Genomic DNA, 20,536 nt, shown 5'->3' with positions numbered 1-20,536 from the left:
TGTGTCGTCTTATAAACCTCTAACACCACTACATATTGACATGAATACAAAATTGACAATAGTTGTACAATTTGTGATAACGGACATTTCAACTTTGGGAGCATTTACATTACAGTGAGCGAACACCTTTTTGCATTCCTATTATGCCCATGTACTATCCAGGAGCCGGTGATGTGGATGCGTACGAATGGATATTAACAAACTTCTCTCTGCCTAGATGCGTGCCCAAGTGCTGACAACCAGATTTGCCATTAGGAACGTGCTAAACAGTACATTCCTGTAATGCATTCATGGCCAACATGCTTTAGGATTAGCCAGCCCTTGGAGCCGCTGACGGCAGTTTCAACCTGACCTTCTCCAACCCACGTCCTTACGAATCCTAATATAAAAATAAAAAAACATGCAGAAAAGTTCCCTTTTGTCTAGTGAAAAAAAGAAGAAGAGATTGCTCCATCTGGTAGACTAACTCACCGCAGGGTGGTCTTTCCCAAGGGTTTTCTCCCGGATAGACAGTGCATCATTGAGCAGGTGAGCCGCCTCCTTGTATTTGTTCTGGTCCCTGAAAAAAAGAAAAACACATAATAGTCTAAAAGAAAAAGACCCGGAATAAACTCGGTGCTGAAGGGAGAAGCAGTGTGTAGATAAGTGGCATAGGTGGTGAAAAAGTGTGGTTATATAGGTGTTACAGTATAATGATAAAGGATAACAGCACATGCGTGTGATAACCTTTTTCCTGCTGGAGCCGTGTTCATATGGTGGCTCCAACAAAAAGTCCAACGTAAAACGCACACACACCTGTAGACCAGGGCCAGGATGTTGAGCATGGTGGCCACGTCAGGGTGGTCGTGTCCGGATGTCTTCTCCAGGTCCTCCAGAGCCTGCTTGCAGAGGGGCACGGCCACCTCGTAGCGGCCCTGGGAGGCGTACTGGATCACCAGGTTGTGGAGGGTCCTCAGGCGGGCTGGGATCTCATAGCCACCCTGCTGTGCTGCGGCCACCGCTGCACTGTTATGCTGGTGAGGCACTGAAGGAGAGATGCGGTTTGTTCACAGGTAGAAGTTTTGGGCAGTTACTGCAGAGTTTTAAAGTTCTTATAATATGGATTTAAAATTCTCTCTTTTGTATACAATCCATAGAATACATAAATATTTGAAGATCAGTAAAATGCCAGTTCTGTGCTGATAAAATTATCAGATGAGGGTCGTCAGCTCAATATTAGAGCAACTCAAGTTCAAATATGGGACCTTAAATTAAAAAAATAAAAAATATGACGCAACAGGTTGTTTTTTGAAGTTACACACCAAAGCAATGAACATTCAACTAAAATAAATAATCTATACTAATCCAATACAGGATGATGACGCAGGATATGGTTGTAGGTAGACAGACCGCTTACTTCCTTGACTGTTGTCCTCCTCATCATTGGGGAAGAGGTCGTCCAGTGTATCTTTAGGAGGCTCTCCATCTTTCTCCTCCTGGAAAAAAACTATTTGTCACTTATTGGTTTAAGGAGTGGAATTCTAATTCTATACACAGTGACAAATACATTTGTCAAGACCCACCCCACAGTCTCAAACAGCTGGGCAGCACTTTTGACTAGAAATTAAAGTTATATTGTGCGTTTCAATTCAATGGAAACTTCTTGTGGCCATCTGGGATTTAGAGTCAATGTTTGACAGACAGCATGTGAAAATCCATGCCGCAGGGTGCTCAAGGAGACTCATGTACGTCATCACGGTTCCCTTCAGGCTGAACTAGAAATACCTCACCCCATCTTCCACATTCATACCCCTCGTCTTTGCATTCTCAAACATGTACTACAATTATAAATATTCAACAGCTGACATCATTTGAACAGTTCTAAATTCCAGTGGACTACATTTGGTACATATTAACGAGCCCTCGTCAAAATGTATAAATGTTAATGAATAAATTAATTGCCTTAGCAGCCAAACGATAGAGGACTTCTGCCCACCATAAACTTTAATCAGTTCATAATGGTTGGTGCGTCATTGTAAATTAGAATTTGTTCTTAACTGACTTGCCTAGTTAAATATAGGGCAAATAAAAATTAAAGTAAATGAGACCAATTCATTCACCTTGGCAGCCTGCATTGCTCAGAGGGAAGAATAAAGAAGGTTACAGAATATGGAGCTTGTCAGTCAGGCCTGGGCAACTCCAGTCCTCGGGGGACTGATGTGTGTCACACTTTTGCCCCAGCTAACAAACCAGACTCCAATAATCAACTAATCATGATATTCAGATAAAAATGAAATTAGTTTAAAAATCAGGTGTGTTTGCTAGGGATGGGGGTTAAAGTGTGACACCAATCAGACCTTCGAGGACTGGAATTGCCCAGGTGTTAACTAAGCTTTACAAAAAAGGTGCTCTCAGCTTTAATTTAATCTTGTAGGGAGAAATCCCTAGCCATCAATCCGCTCTAAAAATTCTTGCACATTAATGGAGAGATCAAAATCCTGGTTGAGAATAGAGAATGTAGACTATAGGCAAAAAAAACTAAAGGAGGTCAAGTATTATCGATAGGTCAGTTGCAACCCACCAGAAGGGGCTTCATCAGCAGAGGCAAAAGCAATGCCTGATTACTTGCATGATGATTACAGCTCTCGAGCTGGTTCAATTGTTTATGATCAAGGAGTGTGTGTGTGTATACATTACCTCAGAGAAGGAAATGTTTTCATCATCATAATTCTTGAACAGATTCACGAGCAGTGTGTTTGTGCTTGTGTGTAAGCAATTGTGTTGTGCATTTAAGTATGGGTGTGTGAGTGCATAACTCACAGTAGGGGACACATCCTCGTCGTACTTCTTGAGCTGGTTCATGAACTCCAGATGCTTCTTCTCCTCCTCCAGCTGGGCCACACTCTGCTCGCTCTTCTGCAGCTTTTGCTGGGTGCCCGCCAGCTCGTCTCGCAGCCACTGGTTCTCTTGGCACAGCCGACGTACCTGGGCACGCAGCTTCTGCTTCTCCGACTCCACAGCGTTCAGGTGGGCAGACAGGGCCATCATCACCTGACAGAGAAAGGTGTATACATGCAGAGGGATCAATTAACTATGCATCATTGTATGCGATTCAGCCCTAGGACCATGCCTCAGGACTACCTGGCCCGTAGACTCCTGGCTGTACCCGTCCCCAGTCCACATGGTCGTGCTGCTGCTCCAGTTTCTACTGTTCTGCCTGCGGCAATGGAACCCTGACCTGTTCACAAGTTGTACTACCTTGTCCCAGACCTCCTCTCTTTCGCTCTCTCCAGAACCTGCCCTCTCAACCTCAGATTGCTTGGCTATAAAAAGCAAACTGACATTTACTCCTGAGGTTGCCCCTCTCTACAACCCCTGATTATTATTTGACCCTGCTGGTTATCTATGAACGTTTGAACATCTAGAAGAATGATCTGGCCTTAATGGCCATGTACTATCAATTGCCACCCGGCACAGCCAGAAGAGGACTGGCCACCCCTCAGAGCCTAGTTCCTCTAGGTTTCTTCTTAGGTTCCTGGCTTTTGAGGGAGTTTTTCTAGCCACCGTACTTCTACATCTGCATTGCTTGTTCTTTGGGGTGTTAGGCTGGGTTTCTAAATAAGCACTTTGTGACATCTTTAAATACATTTGATTGATTGAAATATGATTGATAGATAAAGGTAACAATTTGTGGCAGCTGTGGATTCCTGTGGCCAGAGACAGGCAGGCTTACATAAGCCAGAGAAAGACTAGTCAACTTCAAAACATGAAACGGACGCATGCAACATTAATTCCAGTTAATGTTTACTTACAAGTCAGATACGTTCTTATTTACAATGACGGCCTACCAAACAGCAAAAGGCCTCCCGTGGGGATGGAGATTACACATTTTCTAAATAATAATATAGGACAATACACACATCACGACAAAAGACACCACAACACTACATAAAGAGACCTAAGACAACTCATGGGGATCCACCCAAAGAACGGATTGAGTAACATTACCCAAGACTCTCCCGTATGGCTTACTCTCTCCATATCACCCAGGGATCGTCAACCCTTACCTGCGCCTCGCCCAGCCCCAGCTCGATCATCTCCACTGACTTGCGCAGCAGGCTGGACTTCTCGTGCACCAGGTTGGCCTCCTCGTCCTTCTTCAGGCAGCGGATGGTCTCCAGCAGGCTGTGCAGGATGGAGTTGTGCTCGCTCTTCAGCGCCTCCAGGCCCTGGATCACCAGCTTGGTGCTGGAGATGATCTCCTCCTGGGACAGCTTCTCCAGACGGTCCTCCCTGGGGTACACCATTATTGACATTGCCTGGTGGACTTAGAGGCTGGTGGAGGGAGAGAAGTGGAAGAAAAGGAAGGTGGAGGTTAGGTCACTCTTGGGGCAGTGGTTCCTTTAAATGCAATGACCTCACTTTTGGGAATTTTCTTTGGACCCATCAGAATAAAACAATAGCAGTTCTATTCACGGGATTCCAACATTGAGACTTCCACTGTCATTATCAGTAGAAGAAAAGGTTGCTCCGTTTACAATCCATGCTACATGTCTTTAATTAAACTGGATAGAGATGTACGAGAAAATGGAAGCCTTGGGATAAAAACAAAAAATGACAGGGTAGGAGTCCAATCTAGCCCACACTCTACACTCCCTGCAAATCGACAAAGCCAGAGTAAATAAAACACTTGGCTCCCTCTTCCTTCACAAGACAGTCACATGATTAGGCTTGGCGTGGGCATAGCAGCAGACAATTAGGCTAAACCCCCCGAGTATTTAGCCCTGAGTTTACCATCAAAGCGCTTGCAGATAAATAGGAGTAAACTGTTGTAGCCGACTTAATGTGTATTTCCATTGTGGAATAATTCTGCTGTAGTCACTCGTATTGGTATTCTTATTCCAAAACATAAAACAGGCAGATAATCTCTAACTCTGTGGTGATTTTGGCATTTAAATATCCCATTAAAAAGGTCTGTTTAGAGCCATGGAAAACAGACTGACAGAAATAGAACACCAAGAGCCAATCATAAAATGAGAACTAGTCCTGCAACTGTGCCTACGTATCATTTCACCTGGATGCTGTGTGTACACACACACACACAGCTCGACAGAGTGGTACAGTACGCTACTAGCTTGTATGACATTCCTTTCATATTGAAAACACACATGGCATTGAGCCCCAATCCATTCTTTTCAGCAAGCCTTCTAAAAATAGGTTGACTATAGAGCCAAAACCTATAGATTCAGAAGAAAACAGAATTGCTTTTAATGGGATTCGGCTGAATGTAATCTGCAAACAAACTAAAAGGATATCTAAACTCTAGATGTGCTGTAGACTACACTGAACACAGGGTAAACAACTAGTGCAAATGGTAGCACATAGGCAGTCACCAATGTTGATTCTCGGCATGACGGATTACAGAGGTCTAATTTCAAAGAAGTAATGGCGCTTTTACAGGCGCATGAGTCATATTTCATGAAAGTGGCTTACGAAGCCACTATTAGACTTCTCAAAGGACATCTTGTAGGGAATTCCAAGTCAGATGAACCTTTTGGCACAGTCAACAGCGTTATTTCCCCTTTGGAAGACTCCATGTTCAGAGAAGAAAAAAACTATTTTGAGCAAGCATAGGTAAAGGAAAGACTATTTCAATACCATAACTCAGTTAATCCATATGTTCAAAAGGTAATGAGATCTGGTATCAAAAACACTACAGATTTACATTCATAGTAAAGCAAAGTAGTATAGTACAGCATAGAGCAGTGATCATCTTCACAGGGCCAAGTACTGTTAAGCTACAGTTGGTTAAGATGTAGGCTAGTAGATAGTCATTTTTTTCTAATTATTCATCACAGTATGTTAGTTAGCTGTGTGCAAATAGGAAGCTTGAAATGAGCGCTCTTAATTATTTACACAATGTCCCAAGGAGCACACTCAGAAGAAGCAGAAAAAGGCACAAAGCAGAAAAAAAAACTGTTAGCTCACATGAATAAGGGATATTGGGTTCCCTCAACAGAAAACACTAGCCAGGGTTGTAGTCAATTTCAGTCAGTCAATTTAGGGAAATTTAATTTAGGGAATTTAATTGAAATTCAACAAATTAATGAACAATTGCTCATAATTCTTTACTATGAGGTTTAATTAATGAATTTGAATTAAGTTCCTTAATTGACATGGTATTGACCCCAATCCCAGCTACTAGCAAATATGACTATTGGCTCATCAACTGATTTAAAATGGTGACCAGGGCACACTACCATTTAAAGGAGAAGAAAGCTTGAAATATTATATAGCCCTCATTCTTGCTTCCTCTGTACAATAGACCACCACGAGTGACATAAACATTTAATGAGAACAGTGTGGGTAATACAGACGCTGCCTCCATCTCCACACCCTGTCTCGTGTCACCCAGTCTCTTTGGTAGAATAAAGCCATTCCTCTCCAATCCCATCCAGATGGAATTATAGGGCCCATTGGCGAGCTATATTTTTGATGTTGATGGCTATGGGAGTGCTTTATCTTCTCCTGCCTCTGGTCTCTGCCGGTTACTAGTGGATAGGAGAGATTGCAGACGGATGTTTCTGATTTAGGGACACGTGGGAAGGAGGCACAGGTGGTTTTGGTTGGGGAGATGAGATGTAGGGACAGCTGGAAACCTACTAGGGATGTTAAGAAAAAAAAGAGAAAAACTTCAAAATACCCAAAATAGCTTGGTATACACTGTCATCATAAAATCAAAAAAGCCTTCTTTGCAAAGTGGTGAAATATTGTTGTAGCCTATTGTTTACATTTTGATATTCCATAAACATGATAGCGAAACAGGAAGATACTGCTGTTTATAATGGTGGATCAGCTAAGCAACCATCTTTTGAAGAACCTGCCTGTGCTCTTCAATTATTCTACTGATGATGTCCAGAACTGACATTTGCAAGTACAAATTTGACAGAAAGTAACTTTAAGATTGACAGCCTTACTTGAGTCTTGAACAAATGCATCTGCACGCTTCTAATCTATCCATTAACTCATTCAACAATCAATAGCAAAGCCTCTCACAAGTTGACTGCAAGGATCAAGATATAGAAGACTGTGCAAAGCGCACATTCAATAACATAAGCTACCTAACAGTGGTGTTTGCTAAAATTACCACATGCTTACAGGCCTAGGTCACACATGCATGCCATTAAGTCTTGCTCTGGACATCATAGGCTTGGCTCAGCATTTCGTGTCTGGTTCCTCTCAGGGTTTCTTCCTGTGTTAATTCGTAAGACTACACTTTCCCATAACGTTTCTGGTTGGTTGATTTCCTGCATGTGAACATAGGTAGGCCTATTTGTACACAATATAAAACGAAAATAATGCATTGATGCTCACAGAACTCTTCTTGCTTAGATACACTGAAGCCCTTTAGACTATAAACGGACACATGCGTGGACTTGAGATCCACGCATATAACTTCAACTTTCTCAGAACTTTCTTTTCGAAATAAACACAAGTCCAATTTACACACACATATTCAAAGTTACATGGAGATCTAAGGCCCTATCCTATCAAACCCAGTAAGTCAAAAACAATGTACTTCCGGTGTTTTCCAGGACAAAACAAATGTTACAGAGATTGAATGAAAAGCACTGCTGAGTCGCTAACCACCCTCTCCCCTTTTGTCTCCTCGATGTGAAGCAACAAGGCTAAAGATGTTTTTAAAAGCTGGTTTATTAAAGTAGCTGGTCTGATATAATGGCTCTTGAAGCTGACATTTTCCAACCAGTCGGACAATGGCGAGTCATAGCAATGAATCATTGATGCTGGTTCAAATGCCACGCTGCCTCTTTCACAGTGAGGCAGAAGGGAAAGAGGGATACCTACCTAGTCAGATGTACCTAGTCAACTGAAATGTCTTCTGCATTTAACCCAACCCCTCTGAATTAGAGGTGCTTATTTTTTAAATATTTTTTTTAAAATTGGCACTCGGGGAACAGTGGGCCTTGCTCAGGGGCAGAAGGACAGCTTTTTACCTTGTCAGCTTGGGGATTCGATCCAGCAACCTTTCATTTGCTGGCCCAATGCACCTACCTGCCAGAGCGAGGCAAAAGGAGCGAATAACTAGCACAAGTAGAGATCTGAGATAATTGTCTCTCTTGAGTCTCTTGGCTGTCTTCTTGTTACTCATCTCCATTACTAGAATATCAATAGAAATCCCAACCTGTCTGGTTTGAGAGCAGTAATCAGATAGTGGTATTAATAGGATGCTTTTTATGAAAAAACAAGCTTGAAATTTACAACACACTTTTTCCTCTCTGTACAATTAACAAGCTAGCTACATGAGGAAATAGGCATAAGAACTCCAAATCAATATGGCCCTGAACATGTATTGATTCAACATGATGCCTAAATTCAGTCCTGAAGAACATGATTCCCTATTTGTGCAACGCTAGTACATTTTCTTATACATATAGGCTATTGCAGTAAATGGAGGGAGGTTTTATGATTTTACAGCATTTCTCTCCAATTCATTAATTTCATCCTTCCTCTAATACATACTCCAGTCCTCGAAGGCCTGATTGGTGTCACACTTTTTCGCCATCCCTAGCAAACACAGCTGATTAATCAAATTGTATTCTAAACTGACGATCACGATTAGGTGATTATTGGAATCAGGTGTGTTAGCTGGGGCAAAACTGTGACACTGATCAGGCCCCCCGAGGACTGGAATTGCCCACCCACGCTCCAATAGGTCAGACACACGATAAATCTGACGGACTATAGGTACTTAGCACAGTAGGAGGCCGTTCCTTCTCTTGCTAGACCTGGTACTGTCGAACCAGCCATTTCTATTTGTAGAATCGCAATGCTCTGCAGTGGCTGACTGAGCCAATCAGAGAGCATGAACCTCCACATGAAGGAGCTGACAGAGTGACAAGAAAAAACAAGTCTTTACATCTAGTGCAGGAATTTTGTGCTTGAGGGATTTTTTTTAGTTAGGTTTGATATGCACTAGCTCATTAGCTTGCCAACTGAAAAAGGCAGTCACACACTTCACATGAAACTAATGGGGTGGTAAGTGCAGCACAATGTACACAACCCATTTATTTATTACTAAGTGAGCTATCTAGCAAGATGAGGAAATAATAAAATTCACTATCCATTATCCCATACTGCCAGTGCCAGTTCACTTGCTAGCTTAACGGTTAGTATTACCACTTGCCAGTAGAACCGCATAGCTAGCTTTTCCACTGAATCTCGGAGGCTTACAGGCATCGGCTTCATTCAAAAACAAATCCATTGTGATTATAAATGTTGCGAGCTACGCTAGTTATGGCCATCTGGCTAGTGTCAAGGGATTACTACCAATACTAGCTAGCTAACATTAGCAATCTACAGCAAGCACAAACCAAAAACTACTGCCACCTTGTGGTCTGGAGTATTTACGTTGACAAGAGACCTAAAAGTATTTCCCGAGTGTTGCGAACCATTCAACTGCAGAGAAAAGCACAACCTTATTCATGTTTCAATTCCCTGCACTGGTAAACTTGTTATGAGACATGGGTAATGATAGGAAATGGAAGGAATAATAGTAAAATGGAGGTGTTCTCTTCAAAGTGTAGTAGCTATTAAATGTTTCAGATATTGTCGGTTTCGTAGGCCTCTTTGTATGTACAGTTGTCTGACAAAGGGGGCAAGGGCCAAACATGATTTCAAAAGTCATAGTCAAAGAGTGCACATTTTACAGCATCACGAGGGTCAATTATAGGCCCGTTACTGTTTGTGTCAGCCTGCTTCAAGGTTTCAACACCAGAGCGAGCATACATTTATTTAACAGAGCACGCTGAGAGTAATCTTCACTGCAAACTACTATGAAAATATTTACAGAGGAACAAGATTTCATACAGTACTGTATGTCTTCTGGGTGTGTGCATTCGAGCACCTGTCTGGTAAAACTGTAACTAGGGGACCAATTTCTTCCTTTTATCTCACTCTTTCAGATCCAGTGACATATTTGACTGCTGTTATGAGCTGTCTGCAGTCCAAAGGTCACTATTTCTTCACTGGCCTTGATTTAACTTCTCCACTTCAGTAAATAAAAGGCAAAGTGGACTGGACCAGCATCTCTGCTCAAATCGTTTGATGCCTGTTATTAGGAAAAAACGGCATTGCTATTTGTAGCATGGGTGCTCCCAAGTTAAATTCTAGTTACTTTTGAAGCACATGTTGTGCCCTAGAAACTCCCAATTTTTTTTTTTTTTTAGCTTGATAAGAATACCAGTCATTGAAATTAAAGTCATTTGTGGAATACTAGGTTTCTACATTGTGTAAAAGCACTTCTTTCCTATTGAGATGCATTAACCCGGCAGGTTTGTGATGAGGACATGCAAGAGATCGGTCATTCATTCATTGCGATGATCATTGATCTCCTGAAGGAGCTATCCCTTTTCCTTTCTGTGTCCCCAAAATGTGTGGATATACTGGTAAATTTGCCAGGTTATTAGCTAATGAGGTAACATGACTGAAGTGTAAACAAATGGTTATCGACGTTGACGAGCGAGTAGTTTTAGAACAGCCCACGACATGGTTTATTAATGTAAAATGCGGTCCCGTCGATATACTGTAAGACCTAGTTGGGCTACAAGCAAGCCGTTTTCACTGCAGTAATGGTGAAACCATGACAAACTAATCTGCACTCCCTTGTTTCTTTAGGGCACTTGGAAACAACGGTACAGCAAAACATTATCACTACAATAATTATCTGGGAGATTTGTTTTCATAGTCACACAGTGCTCCCAAAATAAAACTCCTGGTCCCATGAGAAGGGTGAAATTGCGGCCCCGTTCATATTGCTATTGGTCCACTTTTACGCTAGGACTCCAGTACACAGACGCGAAGCAGGGACACTCCAGTACAATAGGTGGCAGTAACTTGAATGCCAATCACCAATAAACACCAAAGAAGAAGAGGCGGGGGTGACAATGTTGGCTAGTTAGCTAGGACACAGGTATATGCAAAACAGGAGATTCCAACAAGTAGGTGTAGACATCACCATAGACAACTTTGGGCCATTTGGTAGGATTGTATCCCCAGCACTGTATCCCCAGAATACTGCAACAGCTTTACTGTTAGTCTTAGCATGTCAGCTAACAAATTAGTGTTGTTAAAGCCAAGTATGTTAATAACGAATAGGCTGCTGAAAACCTTTATTGAAACGACAAGTATCAGCAGTGCGCTTAGGATGCCGCAAAACTGTAGTGAATTATTAAATGGGAAGAACAAGGAGTACCCTACGGCTATATCCTACTCGGGGGCGTGGTCACGTCAAACCACGCCTCGCCGTGTATCTAGAAAATAGCATGAAGATAGCGGGGGCGTTCGTGCATCAATCAATGGGATGCACCCCTGCCCAGTCATGTGAGGGCCTAAATAAATTATTTCAATTGACTAATTTCCTTATATGAACTTTAACTCAGTGAAATGGTACGTTTATTTTTTCCAGTATAAAGAAAATAGGCCTTTACAAGGACTGTTATTATAGGCTAAGTTACTTAATGTCTGTAGCGGTGTAGTCAATAGGGAAAATCGATCACACTGCCTCTGTGTTCTTTCTTATGCAAAGTGTTGAATTCTGTGAGCCAAAAAAAATAGATGCTCCCATATGCATGTGGTTACATACCTAAATTGGTTAATTCCTCGTAGGACAGCCAGGAACTATAGGAGCCTTCTCGATGTACATACACACAGCTGAGCCAGCAAGAAACCTAACAGAATTCGTAGATGAGCGCGGCGATATGGTTTGGGATAAATGCGTAGAATTTTTCACAAGAACGACGCCATTTCATTGCGCACAACTGACAAACAAACCCATCTGACGATACATTCTAACTAATGACAAATGGTGTTGCCGACGGAGCATACTTTCGTCAACCACAAAGTGAGCTCGTTTTAAATCCAAAATGTCTTCCTTGGTTATTGATCTCCCAGCATCCACAGCGAAAATGTTGAACGTCGTCGTCATGTATTGGATTTTTTCGGGCGTGGCTGCACAGAGGCTGTGTGTGTCTGGCACTGACTGACCGTACGAATAACAAATCCAAATGCATCATTTCCAAAGATACATCATTGATATAGATAAATAAATCATTTATTTTACACATTTGAATGTACACTTGCCTTCAAGTAGTCTAAATCGCAAATACATAAAGTGTCGATTTGATTAATAACCTAGTTGTAATAAAAAAAAATAAAAAAAAATTAATATGATAATAAATAAAAATGGTTCAGTATATCACAACTTAATGTTCGATGGTTCCTCACCCTGAAAGTAGTCTATGGGAGAAACTGTAATCCATGGTTCGGTCTCTTTGAACATCCACTCAAATCTTTAGCGAACATCAGCCATGACTAGCTAAAAATAAAAGGACCAAGCAGAGGTCCTCAAGAATAGATCAGTAGTTTCTAGTAAATCATTGCTCAATTGTGCACCAGGGCCTCCCACTCTTTCTATTCTGGTTAGAGACGGTTTGCCCTGTTCTGTGAAGGGAGTAGTACATAGCATTGTACGAGATCTTGAGCTTCTTTGCAAGCCTTCATTTCTCACAACAAGAATAGACTGACAAGTTTCAGAAGAAAGTTATTTGTTTCTGGCCATTTTGAGCCTGTAATCGAATCCACAAATGCTGACGCTCCAGATACTCAACTAGTCTAAAGGCCAGTTTTATAGCTTCTTTAATCAGGACAACAGTTTTCAGCTGTGCTAACATAATTAGAAAAGGGTTTTCTAATAATCAATTAGCCTTTTAAAATGCTAAACTTTGATTAGCTAACGCAACGTGTCATAGGAACGCAGGAGTGATGGTTGCTGATAATGGGCCGCTGTACAGTCGTTTCCAGCTACAATAGTCATTTAACAATGTCTACACTCTATTTCTGATCAATTTGATGGTATTTTAATGGTCAAAAAATTTTACTTTCTAAGTGACCTCAAACTTTTGAATGGTAGTGTATATGCAAAAACACAGGTAATGAAACAAACAATTCTGAAAATCTACCTGCAATACATGCTGTCAAATATGATAATGACGAATGTGGTTTTAAGTGGTTTTTAGCAAACATTCATCTTTATTATACTCAACAAGCTTGTTCAAATTCAGCTCACTTCGAGCAGTTTGTTTAGTAAACACACTTAAACAGATGAGCTTAAATTCTCGTCCTTTTGCCCTCAACTCACGGAATCATTTTGATTAAGCCATTGGTTAAACAGGACAGGAAGCAGCAGTTGGGTTAATGTCTTTCTAATGGATACATTAAAACAGTTCTTAGATCTGTATAGTAACCCAAGCTTATAGTTAATTGTTTTTCTTAGACAATATGATTTCCAAAAGAATAATCAAACAAATATTAAATCAACACATAAGGATTGTTCCATCACTTTCATGAATGAAAAAATTGCCAGCTGTGGAGTTATTCTTTGTAGTGTACCAGCATGATATGGGACTTTGTTTGATTTAAAACCAAATGATTTGCTAGAAACCATTTGTGTTCATCTTGGAGAATTGCTCGTATCTGCAAAACATTTGAACAATACAATATGTATGAGGACTATCATCAGCTGACCTGGGTTCATATAGATGCCTTTAAGAGCCAAATTGTTGACAGCGCTTTGCAATGCGTGATCAAATTGAATCCCTGGACGTTTGCCCAAGTCAGCTATTGTTGATTGTGCTTATGAGATGACCATTTCTTTATAAATTTGAATGTACACTTGCCTTCATCTATCATCAGCAGACCTGTCTTTAAACAATGCCACTTTATATAATGTTTACATACCCTACATTACTCATCTCATATGTATATACTGTACTCTATACCATCTACTGCATCTTGCCGATGCCGTTCGGCCATCACTCACTCATATATTTGTATGTACATATTCTTATTCATTCCTTTATACTTGTGTGTATAAGGTAGTTGTGAAATTGTTAGGTTAATTACTTGTTAGATATTACTGCATGGTCAAAACTAGAAGCACAAGCATTTCACTACACTCGCATTAACATCTGCTAACCATGTGTATGTGACAAATACATTTGGATTTGCCTCTGAGCGGCACAGATGGCAGAGAGGTAGGGTGCAGGCTTCCTATTTGATAACCAAAGTTGGATCGGATTTAATGAATATGAAATTAAGCTCTGGTGTGTGGAATATCTGACATTATTAACATTAAAGTGAAAGATTCATATAATGATTCAGATGTGTACAATGACACTGCCATCTGCTGTTGGTATGGGAAATACAACACCATGTAACACTGTCCAGCCTCAGATATGAGCTCATATTCTGTGTGTGTGTGTGTTCTGTATGCAAAGACAAGTCTCAGTATGGTTAATAGTTACATGGTATTATGACAACATGAGCATCTTTCCCAATTTAAACAGAAGTAAAACAAACGCAAATTCTCTCAACACTCCTTTAATAGCCTGTTTTTCACTTACAACACTTCAAAACCCAATTTCCAAACAGAATTTCTTTACAAAAGAGCTCAACTCTTTTCTTAAAAAGGGTTAGAATAATAAAATGGCCATACAAAAACTTAATAAAGAGTAAGATGGAAATAAAACAAATATTTCAATAAACAAAAACTGATATGAAACATGACATCATAAAAACAAGAGATTTTTCCTTGTATTCTCTTAGTGGTTCATTTAAAAAAGAAAGAATACTGTCTGTCACATCATTTAAAATAATGTTTGTGCAAAAACATATGCAAACTTTAACTATACTTAAAAGAGCTGTAAAGCTCAATGTTGGAGTTATTAGACTGTCCAGTTTTTCTAGGTATTACTTGGTGCCGCTTGACTTCCCAAAAGTAGTGCTATAATATAAATATGTATTATTAAGTAGTGGAACATATTTATGTATCAGTTATGTATACATACACTACATGAAAGAAAGTATGTGGACACCTTGTCGTCCAACATCTCATTCCAAAATCATGGGCATGAATATACAGTTGACCAGGGCAGCTCTAGCAGGGCAGAAATTTGATGAAATGACTTGTTGGAAAGGTGGCATCCTATGACAGTGCCACGTTGAAAGTCACTGAGCTCTTCAGTAAGGCCATTCTACTGTCTGTTTGACTATGGAGATTACTCGGCTCTGCTCGATTTTATACACCTGTCAGCAATGGGTGTGGCTGAAATAGCCGAATCCACTAATTTGAAGGGGTGTCCACATACTTTTATATATATAGTGTTGATTTGTATCATGAAATAGTGGAACATTATACAGTGAAATGAGTGGGATTGACTGAAGACCTTCCCTCTTTCCGAGGCAAAAACACAAGACACCTTGACGGTCAGCAATGCATGAAGGATAAAATTTACTGTAACATACACTGTTGTTAAAATCAGCTACCACTGTGAAGATGAACAAAAAATACATCAAATGTAATACTATAGATGTGGTATCTAATCGCAAGTGAAGCCATAGTTTTCAAAGGGTTGAAATTGACAAATGGTGTTACACAGTATCCCTTATCAGCGCATGCACACACAAACACACACACTTAAAAGTCTCCAAAACACACTTTCATCCAAATGAAATGCATTTTCATTTGGGCGACAGGGTAGCCTAGTGGTTAGAGCATTGGACTAGTAACCGGAAGGTTGCCTGTTCAAACCCCCTGAGCTGACAAGGTACAAATCTGTCGTTCTGCCCCTGAACAGGCAGTTATAACCCACTGTTCCTAGGCCGTCATTGAAAATAATTTGTTCTTAACTGACTTGCCTAGTTAAAAAAAGGGGAAAAAATCTTTTTTTTTCATGTCAAGTCACATTAGACAACACAAACATACCAGGTCAAAAGACGGAGGCGGAATAACTAAGGCAGGAATCTGATGTTTTGACTTCCAAGTTCCTTCCAGTGTCCTGCATAGCCTCGACTGAAGTGGCACAGGACGTTATTTCCCCCATAGGTCTATGAGAAAACACACCTCATGAAACAACATCAACACACGATACAGAAACATTGCCGACATTAAAATGGTCCCTCACAATGTACCCAGAGTCAATCCTGGCAATTCCCTAAAAACCAATGAAGCCTGTGGCCCTTTTTGACTCAACGTTATGAGTGGGTCCATCTTTAAAGAGAGTATAAAAACAGAGAACAGTTGACAGCAATTTGTTCATTGTTGAATACGGCACGCTAGGTTCATAAAGGGATTGCTGTCTTTCAGAATGGATGAAGTTAGAAAAAAGAACACCACTTCAAAGTCACCGGTAAATAAGAACCGAGCAACGCACCGGGGAATTCTTATACCCTTTTCACACTACTGTACCAAGCAAAACTGTACTATGTTTAACTGTATTTTCTTTCCACCTGGTCATTTGGAACACAATTCCAGCAACTATAATGGATGCTTAACCAGGCCAGTGCAGTAGAGCTTGGATCAACTCAGTAGTAGTGTGAGAAAGGTATTACTGAAAACTGCACTGCTGAGCCCTTTGCAGAGACAGTAGGCTAATCAGGTGTGTTAGAGCAGGGCACTGGGAACAAGACATTTGTTTCATTCTTTCCATGTCCTCCCCCACTCTCACTCCTCTCTCCTATTCACGTTTGTGTCCAGAGATTCTTGCATGCACCTACGTCCCTCTTCACAAATTCACAAGTGAAGTCCCTGCATTGATCTCGTCTAAGAATACATCCCACTCTCTGATGAACGTCTCTCGTTATACAGTTCCAAGTATCTTGGTTTACTGATTGTCCCTATTCTGTTTCCGTAAAATGTGCTTCTAAATCAAGAAGGCAAATATACTAGCTTGAAAGTAGTGTATCAAAAACTTAAGTCACTTTTCTCAATAAAAAAAAGAGAATGAAATACATCTCTCCATAGCAAGAGGGGTTCCTCTGCAAATTTCACAGCAATTCCTCTCTTAGCATCCCACCCTTTCCCTTAAAAATCAGTAACACACACTGCCTCCCGGCACACACTGCGAACACACTCCAACGCACCCCTTCAATCCTCTTGCATTATATACAGGACATTTACCAATATAGGATTTCACAGAAATAATAATATAGTAACAAAAAGTGCCAACAAAGCTGCCATTACAGGTGGCCATTCTAAGTTTCTAACCACAATATATACTATTATACTTAAAAGGCAGCATACATTTTTTCCCTTATTTTTTTTGCTGGTGGATAAAACAGTAACATTTGACGTTGACAGCAACATCCATTTTATACTGGGAACACAGGTTTGTAATTGGACAGTTTCCACAGGAAAAGGACTAGGGGGTTTGTTTACGTTTTATTGCTTGGTCAGAGCAGCCTCGGCTGGGTTCCAATCTGGTGGATTTTACTCCCAGCTTTCCCCACTACCTTCGGTAACTTGGAAAGCCCATGGAGAGCTGAAAGAGTTGGATTCATTTCAAACTTAGACTTAGAAATGTATTTCTAATAATTTCATTTTGAAACATTGGGAACCAGCATGTAAGGACCTATAATCTTCACTTGATGGAGCTATTACCATATTTATAGCCTCAATATCTAGTAAATACAAATATCAAAGAACAGAAAGGAGGGGAGTGATTTTTCAGAATGGAATCCAGCTTGTCTCTCTCTATGGGAGAGATAATGGCTGTTCTAGGGTCAGGGTTTAGAGAGAAGGGGGTAGCTGCAGCCCAATATGTCGACCTGAGTATGGCCGAGTGGGTGTGTCGAAAGGAAAGTAGTGGGTGTGTGGAAAGGAGTGGGTGTGTCGAAAGGAAAGTAGTGGGCGTGTGGAAAGGAATGGATATGTCGAAAGCGCTCTACTATAGGTTAGACCACTGGTTCTCAATCCTGATCCTGGGGACCCAAAGGGGTGCACATTTAGATTTTTGCTCTAGCACTACAAACCTGATTTAAATCACCAAAGCCTCATGAGTTGAAAAAAATAAAATGCATCCCTTTGGGTCCACAGGACCAGGATTGAGAACCAGTGGGTTAGACGGTTTTGATGATGCAGTTTTTTTGTTCCGGTTCTTACCACACAACTATCGTACTGAGAGAGTTTGGACTTGAGTTTGATTCGTATTTCGCTGTTAGTTTTACACAAATAATTGTACCTTTTAAGTTGTAAAACTGACAATTGTTTATTTAAAAAAAAAAAAAAGTACTGATGATGGGTGTACTATTGCTTGTATGCGTATGCTCACTGTGACGGTCACCCTGGCTTCTAAATAGCTACTTCTCACACCGGGACAGTGGTGCTTGGAAAAGCGGGAGCAAGGACACTGTGTCCAGGTGTTGTTGCCCTTCATGCCCTGCCCATTGAGTAGACTGTATGTATGTGTCAATGTGAAATCTCCATGGTTATCAATATTAGTTATTTCTTGTGTAGGCTTCTATCCTATTGGAAACAAAATCATGGGAGATTTTTGTTGTTGTTGCCATGTTAGCTACCGCTGGCGACTATGTGACACGGCTGCCCAGTGGGAAGCACCGCTGGTCAGCAGGCACCTCGATACAAAACCGCTGCAGTGGTCGGTGGCTTATTGACTCGTATCAGCCATGCAAAACGGTCTTTAGTGGCAACAAATCTTCCCAATTAGTTGATTAGCTTTCCATACACCCACTCCTTTCGACACACCCGCTTGCCCATACTCCGGTCGCCATATTGGGCTGCAGCTACCCATACTTGGGTTTAGGTGGCAGTGATATGTCACATGGCAGGCTTGGTGTAGCCGAAGATGCCAACAGGAAAGTGCTTGACGTGAGTGGGCCACTGGGCGGCCAGCTGGAAAAACTTGACGTCATTCCACTCCACACCGTCAATGGACACTATAGAGAGAGAGAGAGAGGAGAGAGATGCAAAAGTGTTCATTTTCAACCACTTGGTGGTAATATTGCACATCTTAAAGACTCAAAAATGGAATAGAGGCTATTCAGGGAATTCACATGAACCTATGTGTGTGTATGTCTTCAGCACATACTCTACAGTATGTGTATAAACAGAATGAGTATGTAGTGTACATGTATCATTGAACATATGGGTGCATGCATGCGTTGAAGAGATGCAGAGTGGGATTTGTGGGGAGGGCTGTGGCAGTCATGACATTTCTAGTCGAATTACTGTTGGTCTCCCGTTAATTAACATAAACACGCTCAGCCTCCACGCATACAAGCCGCTGATGTGCGCCTTTGGAACATCTCCATTTAATAGACACCATCACAATGAATCCATTATTTCTTTTAGGCAGGTCTAAGGAAACATTATTATACAAAGAAAATGTATTTCAGAAGAAGAGAATATATGTAATCTGGCTATGCTCCTTGCCATAGGCTGTAGGCTAGTTCATTTAGCAGACAAGATATGCTTATGAGTCCCGTGACATTAATTTAGATTATGATTTTATATTAAGAAGAATATCATTTGAATTTAGCTGAATAAAATAGAACGGATATTTTTCCTATTCTGGAGCGAGTGCACATATGAAGTGGCTTTGTTGAGTGTATAGGTGACCATTTGAAACAGATCCTATACACTAGATTTAGAGTTATTTAATAACTTTAGTTGTGATGATACAAACCTTAGAATGTCTCAGAAATCAAAACATATATGGGCTGCATGATGCGACTATAGGCCTTTGATGATTTGAGAAAGTCGCAAATAAAAGCTTGCGCTCTGTTCCTTGACTCAGGCTGCACACGCTGCTCTCTCTCTCGGGTAAGCTATTCTGGTTTTATAGTGGAGCATGTGCTTAATATGAGCAGCTGAGAAATAAATATAGTAGCAGCTGGGCTCCTCCTCTTTTTGGTGGAAACCATAGTAACGTTTTCACAACTAAACATATTTCATTTAATTTGTTGACAGCCTCCCAGACTCATGGATAGATAGTTTGGAGAGTAGCATAAGGTAAGGTAAACAATCCATCCAGTATGCTTAATAATACAGTCCACATTCAAAGGCGATTACTCAAACTTGTTTCATTTTGGAGTATAGGCTAGAGTAGACCAATTAGACCAAAGTTTCTACAACTTAAATCTATCTTGTTTTTGAAAGTTTTTATGCCGTGCGTAATAGGCCTATGCGGTAGCCATATAATGGCACAATCATGATTTGAATTTCATTTTTCCCCCAGGCTTGGACTCATAGGCCTATGCGTATGCAAATGCTCTAATATGCGTATGGGTGTTTTGAATGAATCATCACCTTAGAAAGTGCTGTCAATTTCGTTATGTTAGGCTTTGAAACAACATCCACAGTGACCATGTTTTCCACTCAGTTTCAACCTACTTTCTTCAAATTGATCAATCACAGTGCGGTGAGTTTTAAAAGCATGATACTGTTTTGATGATAAGTGTTTGATGTGATTTTTCCATTCTATTTGCATTGATGTGAGAGTGTTTAGAAGGACAATAGAGCGCTGAGTACCAGGCCATTAAGACCTGATGGTCTTTAGTGAGTTGGGTACTACTAACACATGTCCAGAGGAGATTACCGTGACTCAACGGTCACATGGAATTTGACTGCGGTCATGACTCATGACTGCAGGTGTGGCGGTAATACGGTCAGCAGTACTTGATT

At 40.8% G+C, this 20,536-nt stretch overlaps 2 protein-coding genes across 9 annotated transcripts in view; both read right to left on the bottom strand.

The window, feature by feature from the left end:
- Positions 1-12,421, bottom strand: part of LOC109875538 (kinesin light chain 1) — a 34,515-nt gene extending 22,094 nt beyond the window's left edge. Inside the window, exons 1-6 of one of the 4 annotated variants that reach the window (XM_020467879.2) lie at positions 12,283-12,421; positions 4,047-4,314; positions 2,800-3,030; positions 1,397-1,475; positions 796-1,024; positions 472-559 (exon numbers count right to left, since the gene is read on the bottom strand). In XM_020467879.2, the coding sequence (XP_020323468.1) occupies positions 472-559; positions 796-1,024; positions 1,397-1,475; positions 2,800-3,030; positions 4,047-4,295 (876 nt within the window). In that variant the 5' untranslated portion in view covers positions 4,296-4,314; positions 12,283-12,421. Of the gene's footprint in view, positions 1-471; positions 560-795; positions 1,025-1,396; positions 1,476-2,799; positions 3,031-4,046; positions 4,315-11,641; positions 11,966-12,282 lie in introns of those variants that run through there. The other 3 variants (XM_020467881.2, XM_020467880.2, XM_031799078.1) reach the window with 3 other exon arrangements.
- A 1,999-nt stretch (positions 12,422-14,420) lies between these two features.
- The window catches only part of LOC109875483 (phosphofurin acidic cluster sorting protein 2), a 101,039-nt gene continuing 94,923 nt past the window's right edge, over positions 14,421-20,536 (bottom strand). For 4 of the 5 annotated variants that reach the window (XM_031799293.1, XM_031799292.1, XM_020467812.2 and 1 more), the window contains one exon: positions 14,428-18,789. In XM_031799293.1, coding sequence (XP_031655153.1) covers positions 18,671-18,789 — 119 coding nt within the window. In that variant the 3' untranslated portion in view covers positions 14,428-18,670. Of the gene's footprint in view, positions 18,790-20,536 lie in introns of all 5 variants that reach the window. The other variant, XM_031799291.1, reaches the window with a different exon arrangement.

The sequence above is a fragment of the Oncorhynchus kisutch genome, linkage group LG20 (genome assembly GCF_002021735.2).
Source record: "Oncorhynchus kisutch isolate 150728-3 linkage group LG20, Okis_V2, whole genome shotgun sequence".
NCBI classification, from domain to species: Eukaryota; Metazoa; Chordata; class Actinopteri; order Salmoniformes; family Salmonidae; genus Oncorhynchus; species Oncorhynchus kisutch.
This window is presented reverse-complemented; position numbering and strand designations above follow the sequence as displayed.